General features: G+C 38.9%; 1 protein-coding gene across 1 annotated transcript; it reads right to left on the reverse strand.

Annotated features, from left to right (window-relative positions):
- Positions 1–934: 934 nt before the first annotated feature.
- LOC108605618 (solute carrier family 46 member 3) lies at positions 935–7316 on the reverse strand. Its single transcript, XM_017995399.2, has 5 exons — positions 7095–7316; positions 2862–3240; positions 2399–2800; positions 1593–2333; positions 935–1526 (listed from the first exon to the last, which is right to left on the reverse strand). Exons 2-5 carry the CDS (start codon positions 3224–3226, stop codon positions 1214–1216), a joined length of 1821 nt encoding a protein of 606 aa, XP_017850888.1. The 5' UTR covers positions 3227–3240; positions 7095–7316; the 3' UTR covers positions 935–1213.
- Between the last annotated feature and the right edge of the window lie 6950 nt (positions 7317–14266).

The raw sequence follows: 14266 nt of genomic DNA on the forward strand, positions 1-14266 counted from the left end.
TTATGATATTTATGTAAAAGCTATTGCTGTTGGGCAGTAATTATTTAATAATTTAGTAATTGAATTTAAATATTAAAACCAAAAAATAAATGCATAAGTATTTATTAATTTAAGCTTTAATTTAGCATATTATTTAAATTAGTATTTATGCATTTAAACTAATTGTTAAGCAAGAAAATAACTGCTAACTCATTTATATTTTCACAATCTTTAATATTAATTTTATATTTTTATAATTGTTCAGCAAAGATGACGATAATTAAAAACTAAAAGCATTTATTTTATTCAATTAAGCTTTGACTTTATAGAAAGTAAGTGCATATAAATTTATTCAATTGATTGATGTTAAATCAAAGTTGAGTTAATAAAAAGCTGCAAATTCTTTGTAAAAATTTCAATTTGTAGCTCGCTTAACAATTTTTTGATATATAACAAATGCATAGCTTAGGCAAATAGCATAGCTCAGCTGATATGCTGCTATAGTTGGATGAATAGCTGGAGCTGGGAGTGGAAGCTGGGAGCTGGGGGAACAGCACGCATCCGTTTTGTGGCAGAAGCAAAACGACAATTATCAGCGACATGAGGCAAGCCAATTGTGCGGCTGTTCGTTGTGCGTATGTCCGTTTGTCCTGCTGGCAGGATGTGTGCGATAGGCCAGCCAGGACATTGCGGACAATCAGGACACGCCGCCTAGCATTGCCTGGCTGGTCAATTGCGCACCCACCAGCGAGTGGGGGGTGGGGAATGCAAACAAGGGGCGCCGGTGCAACAAAAACTGATTACAGTGCTCTCGATTGTACGCGATTGTCCTGCGGCCAGGACCGCAACAGAGAAAAAAGGGGTCAAGCAGCGTTATTGGACGTTATTAAATTTATTCAATACTTTTACAGTCTTAAAAGCTAAAACAACAAAAATTATTATTGTACTAGGCGTATGACAAAAAAAAAGCCAAAAAAAAATCATATATAGCATATAGAGAGAGAGAGTGAGAGAGAGAGAGAGAAAGAATGTGTGAATGTGTTCTCTGGGCTGGAAAACTTACGAGCTAAGCAATTTACAAATCGTATAGATAGATCGATCTGCTGATCGTGTAACAAATTCTATATAATAAGCATAATAATACATATAAACACACACAGGACCAACAACAAGTGGGCGTGGCTAAAGAGGTAGGGCTAAGAGTTGGGTGGGGTAGGGGTGGAAATAGATTGGCCTAGGCATCCTTCATTTTATTTTCGAGCGCATCCTGCACAAATGCGCGATTCTCAATTCCATTTTGCCGCGTCAGCTGCTGCGGCTCCGCTGCCACAACTGCCGCTGGTGGTGGTGGTGGCGCCTCGGCATGCTCCAGGGACTCGTGTATCACATTGGATATAATGCCATTCAGCTGGCCCTTGGCCTCGCTGGCAAGCGCCAAAGCCTCAATCGCATTGATGTTGCCATTGGCCTCGCGAAACGAAGCGCGCTCCGCATCGGAGCGTGGCCCAGCCTGGCGACGCATGCGCACCTGGAAGCGATACATCCAGCTGCAAGCAACGATAACGATAAGTTAAGCAAACACTAATCATGTGATGTGATGTGTCGGGACTTACAGAAATATAATCACAGAGAACATGGTGAGGCCGCCGCCGAGCAGAAAGAACGCGCCCGGCAGGACACGCAGCGTGGCGGCGTAGAGCGTGGTGTACATGGGGGCAAAGACCATGGGCATGAGCGCCTCGGCAACGCCAAACAGCGAGTTGACCTTGCCCAGCTCGTCCTTGGACACCAGCTTGGTGGCAATCGAGCGCATGGCAATGAACGCGGTGCCATTGAAGATCTCCACCAGTCCGCCCAGATACATGTGCCAGGGCAGCGTGGCGAACGCATAAACAAATGAGGAGAGAATCTTCGAAGTGCTCGAGAGCACGCCCACCAGCGCATCATCAATGTCCAGCTTATGCGACAATATGCCCACGCAAAAGATGACGCCAATCAGGCCCGTAAACATGGCATAAGTGGAGAAGAAACTGAACTCCACCTCCGACCAGTTGAAGCGAAAGCGCGTAAATAAATAAGTCACTGCCATTTCGCCATGGAGCGGACCAATGATGACCATGACGACAATCATGAGCAGAATGACGCGCTGCCTGCGCTGATTCTCGCCCTTTTTGAAGGCCACGCGAAACGTTTGCACCACATGCTCCTTGTCAAAGAAATCCGCCAGCAAGCTGCGCTGCGGCGCAGTCTTCTCCGGCCGCGCCACTGGCTCGTCCAGAAAGAAGAAGCCATAGACAAAGGCCAGCACATAGAAAGCGGCAGAGATGCTGAACACGCCATAGAAGCCAATTTGCCTGCCAATCGAAATAGAAACTTTGAATTTGGAGTTTGGAATTGCTGCCTCTCTAGGCGCACTCACTTGAGCAGCACGCCGCTGAAGGCCATGCCAATGGGCACGCCCACCGAGAAGCAAACGTTGAGTATGCCGATGCGCAATGTGCGCTCCTCCTCGGTGGTGATGTCCGCTATATAGCTGAAGACGCCCATGAGCATGGTGAACCAGCCGCCGCTTAGCGATGGAAAGATTGCCTCCGTTAGCGCCGCCGCCTCCATGGGCGCATTCTCAAAGTAAACGCAGAGCATCAGACCGACAACGCCCAGGAACTCACCCACCACTGGTATCAATATGCAGGGCTTGCGACGACGATGGCGATCGCTCCAGCTGCCCCAGAACAAAATCAGCAGACAAGGAAACAGCGACTGTATCACTGTCTTCCAAGCAGCCATGCGCGCCACCATTTGCTGCACTGTCTCCTCCTCGCTACGAACACAAATAAATGTTATGACTGCTCCACGCGCACTAGTTACCGCGCACTACTCACAGCGTATAGTTCGCCGTCTGTCTGCGCGTCAACGCATCGCAAATCTCATCGCCATACGCCATGTTCACGCGACACGCCTTCTCCAGATTCAGATTCTGCGTTGCCAGATTCGATAGCACGCTGGGCATTATATAGGCCGCCAGTATGGGCTCCACTGTTATATTGTTGGCCACCAGACGCAGCTTCTCGCGCCATGTGCGCGGCATGCCCGTTGACGTGCCAGTGTCTGCTGCTCCAGTGTCCGTTGTGCGCGTCTCCGTTTGCTTCTCCGTGCTCAGCTGTATGGCCGGCACTGTGGGCGTACTGAGCGTATACTTGTTCGCATGCTTGGACAAATCGATGCCGCCACCGTCTTTGGGTGACATCTTGACTGGCGCGACTGTAAGCGAATTGTAAAGCAGCCAGCATTAAGTATCAGTGCAAAACCAGGGCTGGCAAATAGCAGTTAACAAAATATGCATTTTAACTGCTATTTGTTATTATTGTTATATAAAGCTACAAAAATTAGTTTTCTAATAAGCGAATTGGAAATTTTTTCATTTTCTTTTATCGTCGACTATTCATAGTTGACATTATCTAAATACAATGAAATAAAAATTATGAATTAGCAACAAAATTTTACTGTTTGCAATAAATCATAATAAACAAAGCGTTGCTGACGTAAATAAAACTGCAAGTTAAATTTGCATTAATTATGAATAGAAACGTAACAAAATTATTAAATGTGAGTTACATTTTTTTGTAGCAAAATGTAGAAATTATTTTTGTATATTTTTTGATTATATATTTAATTCAAACAAGCTGATACTGTTACCGCTGGGGCAACTAAATCTAGTTATATATAGTGATATATGCTGTTGCTGCCGATCAGTCCGTCAGACAGTCCGTCAGTCAGTCAGTTAGACATTCATATTTTATAATGTCAATTTTTAACGTTGACAAACTGTTCATCATTGCAAATGTCAAAACAGCCGCAACTTAAAAAATTATTAGCAGCTGGGCTAACGGCACGGCTACGTGTTTTTGCATTTCACATTGCAATAAGAACAGACAAAAAAAAATGAAAACACATTCTACGTTCATTTGCTAAATTTGATTTGATTTGATTTGTTTGTAGTTAGTTTCGGCTGTGTATTAATCGTGGTCATTTGAGCATTGAAGCTTCACTTTCCGCTAGTCACAGTTTTTGTTGCTGTTGCTGTTACTGTTACTGTTACTTTTGCTATTGTTGTTGTTGTAATTCTATTTTTGTCCAGCTCAGCTGCCACTTATTCTGATTGGATTATTTGCCAGTTGACAATCGTCAGCGAAAGTATTTCATTTATATTTCGTTTGTGTATTCCCCCCACCGCCCACCCAACCACACACACACACAGCATTCACACTGTTGTCTGTGTGTGTGTGTGTGTGTGTTTTTTTTTTCTGCTCTCTTATGTTACGTTACGTTTTACGTGCTTCGCATTTTGCATATCGCTTTTGTTTTGGGCTGCTCCTACTCTAGTGTAAGCGCAAGTGTCAATCAAGCGCAACGCCAGCAGCGCAGTCGACGCCGCCAGCAGCAACGTTGCCTCATGTGTGAGGCGGCGTCGTTTTTATCATTATCATTTATCATTATTATGTTACGCACAAAAGTCTCTCGCTGTACTCAAAATTATTTAACAACAATTGTAAATTGTAAATTACAATTAATTGCAAATTTTACAGTTGGCAACATTTGAGTGGAATTTTGTGCCCTTTTTGCATCCGCTTATGGAATTCCCCCTAGAACTGGCTGCGAATTCACATGAAATCAAAGCGTTGCGACTATTACAATAAAATATTTATTTTTAGCTCGAAGCTTCACTGTAGCAATAATAACAAATATATATGTTTTGTATATAATAAAATAAAAAACCTTTTTGTTAACGTCTGGCGCATTTACTCATTAAAAGTGACAGAAATTAAGCAAAAGCTAATTGACCTTGACAGTCACACACACACACGCACACCTATAGCGACCCATAAAGTGCAACGCTGGCTGTTTTAATCTTCAATTTCCGTCAACGTTGCTGCCACAGCAGCAGCAGCAGCAGCAGCTTCGCTGTTGCCTAAAGACAAACTTAGTGCCAAGCTTGAGTTAATTACACACACACACACACATATATATACGCTAAAGTTCATTATCATGTATTCTAAAAATATCATTAGTCGTAGTCGAGTCTTTTCAATTGCTTTTAATTGCAACAAAAGCAAAGTTTTTGTCTGAATTTCGGTCAATTACAAATTTGCCGAGATTTGCATTACAACAAATTATGCAGATGCGCCATAAACTAAATTAAGCAATTGCAATTAAAACTTATGCAGCAGCTGCTAGAACTTCTTAGAAAATTTCCATGTGCTGCGCGAGATAGCGCGTCTGATTCTCTCTCTATATAGAGAGCTAATCTATCGCGTACTTTGTGCTCGACTCTCAAATAAGAAATGTAAAAGTTTAATCATTATATAGAATGGAAATATATTGCTGACCCACTTCAAGTGCAGCACACCATATAGAATATAATATTAATTGACATGCATTGTGTGTGTGTTTTTTTTTAATAGTGTGCATGGCACATCAAGTCGTAAGCAACGTGCATTGAACTCTATGCAATGCATAGGGGGGAAGTGATTTTCAATTTGGCTTGAGGTCAAGCTTAAGCCGCATATCTATGCATGGCACGTCTGCGACGTCGGCTGCATGCAGCTGTTTAATTTATTTTTTTGGCCAAGCTAAGGCTAAAGCCATAACTAACTGTTAACTAATACACACACACACCAGGAAGTCGTGTCAAGTTACTAAAATTTATGCATTTATGCTGGCAAAAAACACACAAAACTTATCGCTGATTTCGTTTGTTGCTGCATAATTATTTGTTTATAATTAATAAACTGCTAATCTATCAAGCTTATGCGCATATGCAAATATCAATTTATTTATAGCAGCAAATTTAAAACTTATTTCAACTTATTAAGTATACGACGTATACGACGTGTTGGCAAATAATTAGAGCCGCTTGTCTTTTGTTTAGTTTACTTTACAAAACAATTGTGCAGCTGAAACTACAGTCTGTCTGTCTATCTGTCTGTCTGTACCGTTATGACAATTAAATTATTAAACAAAACAACAGACGTTAACGTTAATCAAACAAATTCAATTTGTGAGAAATTTGCTGCAATTATTGTAACTACTTTTTGTTTTTTATTTTTCTGTCTTTGGCTTGTGACACGTTTTCGAGTTTATAATTCGATGGTTTTACATTATTTGTTTGATTTGACTGTTGCTGCTGCTGCTATCAGAGTGCTAATCATATATTTTTTAAACATTTCCGCTTGCTAACAAAACAGTTCACACACCTACAGCTGCAACTAGATATATGTGAAACAATTGTGTGCGCTCCGAATTGTCCGTTAACTTATTGATTGCATGTCTACACACACAGACATGCACGTGTGTGTGTGTGTGTGTGTGTGTGACAAATGACAACATACGAGATTAAACTGTGCTTTAGTTCAAGTCTAAATTGAAAATAATTAAGCACAATTAGTGAAAAAAATAAAAAAGAAAAAAAAACAACAACACTCAAGTATCTTTAGCTTTTTATATATGCGCAATTCAATCATAAAGCTCAGCTCTCGAAATAGTTTTCAGCTCAAAACAGCCACAAAACAAACCATGCAAAATACCCAAAAACAAAAAATAAATAAAAAACAAAAAACTATTAACTGCAACTCATTAGGCAAACACAAATTGCAAAACATGATTTGCCATAATGTTGACATACATAGCAGTTATAAAAATAAATAGTAAAAAAAAAACAAACAACAAATTTGGGGCTGCTGTGGAGATTATTATTATAATAAATGATTTGTTTTGATATTTTGTTGGCGTGCAATTGCGACAAAGTCCAAGTATTAGTATAAATACTATAATAAGCACAATAGCCATAAGTTTAATATCATATTGTCAAACATACAAACGAGCTACACACACACACAGAGACATGTGCACTTAGTTAAGATATTAGAAAGAGACAGCAAGCTGCAATAAACGAGCGCAAACCAAACTTTACGACAAGCAGCGCAAATTTGATTTAATTTACATACAAATCTTTAATGTTATTAGCACTAATACACGCACAGCACACACAGCACACACACACACACATGAGCACAAAAGAGCGGGGCACACACATTGTAAACTAACGGTAAACTCACTTTAATTTAGTTTTATGCTGCGCTAGATCGTTTCGCCAGGATGCGATTACTTTGAATTTTAAGCTTTCGATTCAATTGTTCGAATTCAGAAAAACAAAAGCATTATTATGATTATGTTTATTATAAGAGTTAACGAGCTGCCGTATTATAGGGTTTACCTATATATATGTATATATATATAGCTTTATTTGAGTAGGTAGAGTGTACCCTAAACCAGCGACAATGAGCTGAACTCAGCGACTAAAATTCGTATTGAATTTGATGAGTGGCGTTGACTCGCCACACGGTAAAACGCCGCTGCTAGCGGCTGGCTGGCGACGTCGACGTCGCTGTCAACGTGCCACTGCTGTGTGTGGCTATTGTTGTTGTTGTTGTTGTTGTTGTTGTTGTCATTGTTGCTGTTGTTGTTGTTGTTGTTGCTGCTGTTGAGGGCGGCTTGCGACGATCGCACAGCTTCGAGCTTTAGGCAAACTTGAGTGCGTCGTCTGATAAGCGCCAACGGCAATGCCAATGTTGTAAACATAACTGCACACACACATACACACACGCATAATTACCTATAAGCCTTGATTCACAAGTGTGTGTGTGTGGCAGCCAAACAAACATTCACCCATTGCAGCTTCAATTTCTCTCTCTCACTCTCTTGCCCTATTGCGAAATATTTTGCACGACAGCGCTTATGACCCAAAAAATTTGCAAACTGCAGTCTTATGCGACAGTCAGTTACCCTACAATGCGCAAATAAATTGCGCACATTGCCCAACTCGTTTAGGCTTCAAGCTGCTGCATTCAAACCACTTTTTATTCAAAGCCAAGTTCTGTTGGCACCAATTTGGCCAACACATTGACATTGGCCAACGCATGTTTTTGGTCAATTCCAGCAGCAGCAGCAGGTCGTTCAACTTGGCTTTGCAGAGCCACTAACTACTCCGATTAATTATCAATGCTAGCAACTAATTCATAGTAACCACAAGGGTGTGCAACTGATCTCTGCTCAACTAATCCGATCCGCCGACGTCGCTCCCACAAGCGCCAGCTACTAGTTATAGTTAAAGCTACTAATTTTAGTCTCAATACTTTGTAATACTAAAAATACTTCGATGAGTACTTCAAATTCTTAATGCAATAAAAATTAATCTACACCTCATTTTGACTCTCATTTAATTAATTTATTGTTTATTTATTTTAGTGCTAATAATACAAATGAATATGTCTACTTAAAAAACTTGTTCTACTACTTAGTCGTCTACTACGATTACTACTTTCATTCAAGGGCTACTACCTTAAGTACTAACAATTAATAGAACTTAATACTACACATACTTCTACTTATCAAAACTTCTGCTATTTCGATCTCTACTACTTTAACAACTAATACTACTAGACTCTAGTAATCGTATTAGACTAGCATATAAATATTAGTATTATTATTTCTTCGTTTAATAAATAAATAAATTATACTTTGTTATATTTTATTAATTTTAACACCTATTTTATTTATATACTACAATTAGGCTACAATTATTTGTAAAAAATCTTTATCTACTACAATTATTTATACTTGTAGCACTTCTACTATTTTCATAACAACTTTTACTCTTAATACTACGTTTATTTCCATACTACCTATTCTACTACTTCTACTACTACTATGTACTATAACTTCTTGTTAGTAACTTCATCCACTACATCCACTACATCTACTACTTCTACTACTACTTTTACTACTTCTACTATAACTACTTTTAGTACTACATCTACTACTTCTACTACTTTCACTACTTCTAGTTTTACTACTACTACTTCTACGACTTCCACTTTTACTCCAACTACTTCTACTTTTACTACTATTACTTCTACTTTTACTACTACTACTTCTACTAATACTATTACTTCTACTACTACTTCTTCTAATACTATTACTTCTACTACTACTTCTACTACTACTTCTACTACTACTTCTACTACTACTTCTACTACTACTACTATTACTACTTCAATTTTACTGCCACTACAATTACTACTTTTACTACTACTATTACTACTTTTACTGCTACTATTACTACTACTACAATTACTACTTCTACTACTACTATTACTAGTTCTACTGCTACTATTACTACTACCACAATTACTACTTCTACTTTTATTACTACTACTTATACTACTTATACTACTATTATTACTACTTCGACTTTTGCTACTACTACTTCTACTACATCTAATACTTCTACTACTTCTTCTACTTTTACTTTCTACTCCAACTTCTTCTGTTTACAGGGCATGCTGCCATACATCAATTTGCACTTTCGCAAGCTACTTATATGTACATACTTATATGTATGTGTGTGTGTGTGTTAACAATTGTGAATTGGTTGGCTTTGTCAATTAATTGTGCGCACGTCAATGCAAGTCTAATTTTATTTACATACTTTATTTTTCAATCATTTTATGCTTTGTCATTTTAGAAATCTACCTCTATACATATATATATGTGTGTGTGTGTGTGTGTGTGTGTGTATTTATTTTGCTGTTCATTTGCTTAGTGCATTTTGGATCTCTCACATGGCAATGGCAATTTTATTATTATTTTGGCACAACAATTACACTAATAATAAAAAAAAACACACAATTTGATAATAAATAAGTAACGTTACTTTATTCAAGTTGTTAGCGCCCAACACGCAATTTAGTTGCCAAGTGAGCTTGGGATGAGCATCGAGCAGGTGGAGCTGCTTTCACTGCTGGCTGGTGGAACTGGCTTGGGTCAGAGTTAGCGACACCCTTGACTTGGTGCCACAACAAGTGGCAAGTGGCAACAGCTGTTTGGCCTTTGCTGGTTCATAGACCTCACTCAACTCGCTGACCAGTTTAGCGCCGTCGCTTGATTTGCTTGTAATTGTAATTATATTGCAAGTGCTTGCGCCACGCCCACCGCCCTTGACTTACAAAGCTGCAGCGGCGCAAAGAGTCGAGCTCGAGCTCGAGCTCGAAGCTCTCGAAGCTGCTGCTGCTGGCAGCCAAATGGATGCCAAGCCGCGTTTCATCGTCGCTCAGCTGTAACGAGCGCGCAGCCCTCCGCCGCCTGCGCTGCAGCCCTGCAGCGCGTCAAGCTCTTGGCTATAACAATCGCCACAGTGCCAGTCATAAGTAGTTAGTAGCTTATTATGAATGCCAGCGTACATAAACATTTGCAGCTATTAAACATTTGGTAATTCGATGCAAATTATTAAGACTATAAAAACAGCAAGCAGTTCTCAAATATATATACAAACATATATAGTAGCGAGATCTGCGCTGTAGTTAACGCTTGAGTCGCGTTGGCAAATGCAATTGTTTGACGGACGGACGGACGGACGGACAGACTGTGGCTACTGTTGATTAATTTTCAATTGTAATTATGCTTTGCAGCTGAGTTGTCTTCACTCAATTTAAATGCAAGCCAAAGTGTGTTCAGCTGTTTGCTGTTGACATGCATAGACATGTCATAAAGCTGGCAAGCCAATTATATATAAAAAATCAAATTAGAAACTTAACAAGCCACACACAGCTGCGTCTGACTTAGCAAGCAAAAAGTAACAATTAATATAAGCAAACAATTAGCACAACAAAATCGATTGAAATTAAAATCAAAATCAAGAAATGCAGTAGCCAAAAATTAAAGCAATGAACTTACTTTCAAGCCATTCACTTGTCTTATCGAATGACTATATAAATTAGCTAGCTAAATATGCCAGCAGTGTGTGCAAAAAGTATTGGCATACACAAAATATTATAATAATTATGCTGCTGAGCATTAGCAGCGTTGCCTTTAGCTCTATGTTCGAACTATTTATTTTTATATCTTAAATTATGCCACCCAGTTGACCTCCCTAAAAGGGTCATCACTTAAATGTAAATAATTGAATATGTATATAGTAAATTGTAGGATATTGTCTAGTTAGCATATGTATGGACCCATGTGATCCTTTGTTATTATTTTCCCTTATACATAACTAGATTAAGTTGCCCCAGCGGTAACAGCAAGCTTGTTTAAAATAAATACATATACATTTATAAAAATAAAAATAAATAAAAATATTTTAAATTTAAAAGTGAAACATTTTTAATATACAAAACAACTTATAAACTATTAAAATCAAATAAAATATTATAAAAATTAAGCTGCTAGATATAATTTAATTTTTAAGCTTAAATGCAGTCAATTAAAATTTAAAAAATTAATAAAATAAACTTACACAAAAATATATAATGCAGCATTTTAAAATTTTATTTATTTGTCACAATTTGAATTGAAATTTGCAAATTGCCAACTGTTTTTTTGTAAAGATTTATAATCAATATAAAATTTTTATTAGATTTAATTTGCTTATGTTGACAGCATTTCCATTGATTAATTGCTTAAAGCCATTGAAAGCTTTAAGAACTAATGACATGCATTCTAATCTTTAGTTAAAAGATTAAACAATCGAATGAGCGTCACTTAATTGACTGACAGCCTATCAAACGTTTACTACAGCTACTAACTATAATAAATAACAGACTACAGTGGCTGCCATAACAGTCGACAGACATGCGATATCAGCTATAAAATATATAAAATAGCCAAGCTGAACTATATTTCAAAGTCGAGTGCTCGCAATAATTATATATGCGAACAATTGTTAACTTTCTCTACGTAAGTTTACGATTTATTATTAAAAACAATTTGGGTAATCAGCGTGTCAAAGCAAAAAGCCAAATGCTGTACTTTCTATTGGCCAATTGATGAATTGTGCAAACGACTAACAACAACAAAACAATAATTTTCAATAATTATTACGCCGCTGCCGCCTCAATGCTAAGCAGTTAAAATGGGAAAATCAAACCAATCCCATGACCAAATGCCCAGCGGTGTACATGCGGCTCTCTTGCTCAGGTGTCAAAACTTTGTGGCGCAGACAGCGCAGCGCAATAAACAATTAATCGACGGCACCAGCAGCAGCGGCAGCAATAGTTGCTGCTGGCAAGTTAACAAGTTATAGCCAAGTTGTTGGCCAACTTGCTGGCTGTTCGCAGTTGCTCTTTTGTTCTAGCATTACAACTTGGCCAAACAATAGAGAAAACAATTACAATAACAATTCCAATGCTGCTGGCGACTTTGCTTGACAGTCCAGACTGGCGACTGTTGTCATCACTCGCAATACGTTAGTCGCTTGCTGATTGAACAAATTATAGTGTCTGTCATGCCATAAGCAGTACACATATAAATTAATTTGTATTTATTATTAATTCAGTCTCGGGCCAGTCAAATTTTTTAATAAATTCAAGCACGCAAAATTAAACTATTAACTGAGCCGACAAAAATACGTTGGTTACGCTTTATAAATATGCCAAATTTTTTATATGACTAAAATAAAGCACAAAAATCTTAGCTCAGCTGCTGTGACGTCACACAATAATTTTAAACTATTTAAATGCCATGAGTTGACCAACTTTGTTTTGCTTGTGTGCAATTTAGTGTAAATAATAATTTGTTGTGTGGATTAAGCTCAATTTGCAATACGCATACGCAGCGTGTGCTGCTGCCCAAAGCAAAGCTAAGCTAGTTTAATTACGCTGCAGCCCACAAACCGCAACAAGTGCAAGCAGCTGAAGTTGCCTAACAATTGATTGATTGTAGTCTCCAGAAATATTCAACGCTAGTTTATTTCAAGCTATATATATCGAGTCCAAGATAAGTGCGTTTCATGTATTTTATATAAATTTATGGCGCTAGTTGGCCTCCAGTTGCATGCGTGCGTTCAATTATGGCTGCGAGTGGAGCCCCAGGGATATAGTTGGGTTGCCATCATCATTTCTCCTGCTGCTGATAAGCAGCTTGGCCAAATGCGTTATTGTTACTGTTAATGTGGCAATTGGCGCTGGCTCTGGCCCCAACGCATATGCTGGGGCTACAGTTAAGACTGTGGCTAAGCCTTTGTTGTATAAGAAACTTGCTGCTACTTTTCCATTGCTATGTGTGTGTGTATTTTTTATGACTTTATCAGCGTTGCGTTTATGGGCGTGCGTTACACTTGGGAGGCGTGGCCGTTAGACGAACGTGGCTGGCAGGCGTCCCCAAGGATTTGCTTGCAGCTACTGCTCTGCTCTGCTCTGCTGTGTGGCTTTATTATTGCAGCATTATGTGGCATGCTTTATGTGTATGTGTGTGTGTGTGTGTGTGTGTGTTGACAATGACGCCTCGTCGAGCGCGTCGCTGCCACTTTAAAGTGCTCTGAACTTGATTAATGAATGGCAACGCTGAAAAGTATGCTACACACACACACACATACATACACACTTGACATGTCAACGACACATTAGCGCGCTCTCTTGCTCAAACATCTCTCTCTCTCACTCACTCTCGCCTGCAAATTTTTGGGCTTGCAAGTTGTCAGTGCTAATTTAATTTGATTATGTCGCTAGCTGCCTGCTATGCATATGTAGCAATAACCTTTCGGCTGCTCAACCAGCCAACTCAATGTACAGGCAGCAACTGTCGCAGTTTAAAGAAAAAAAGCTACACTTGAAGAAACTAATAATACAGTTAAATAAACGAAAATTTAAATTTAAATTGAAATTGAAATTTTTAGCCCTTTAACCTACAGCTATCTGTCCCTCTCTCTCTCTCTCTCTCTCTCTCTCTCTCTCTGCTCAACTGAAATGACTTATCAATTTGCCAAGTTGCAGCTCTCGCACTCCTTGGGCCGCTTGAACTTTTAGCCGCAAACTTTTGCATGTCCGTTTTAATAAATTGCCTTATGATTGCCTTTCGATAAGCTTTCGCTCAAGTGAAATGCCAACACATAGCGCAGCCCCCACCCCCAACCCCTTGAACTTAAACGCTTGAGTTTGAGCTGCTATCTAAAGCAAGCTGCAAAAAAAATTGTTGTTGGCGCCGCTTGCGCTTCCTGGCAGCAACAATTTTTATGGCTTCCTGCGCGTCGCTTAAATAGATACACATACCGTTAGCCAACGACAGTGCCAGCGCCAGGGCTAGGTAATTTAAATTGAGCCGTCGAACTGCTTGGCGTCTGTAATTTGCTGTAATTGAATTTCAACGATTTGCTGCGGCAGCAAGTAAAAAATTATATTTCTAATATATATTTTGCGACGGGCGAAAACTGATCTGAGCTGTAATCAATGACAAA

Source organism: Drosophila busckii, chromosome X (genome assembly GCF_011750605.1).
Source record: "Drosophila busckii strain San Diego stock center, stock number 13000-0081.31 chromosome X, ASM1175060v1, whole genome shotgun sequence".
NCBI classification, from domain to species: domain Eukaryota; kingdom Metazoa; phylum Arthropoda; class Insecta; order Diptera; family Drosophilidae; genus Drosophila; species Drosophila busckii.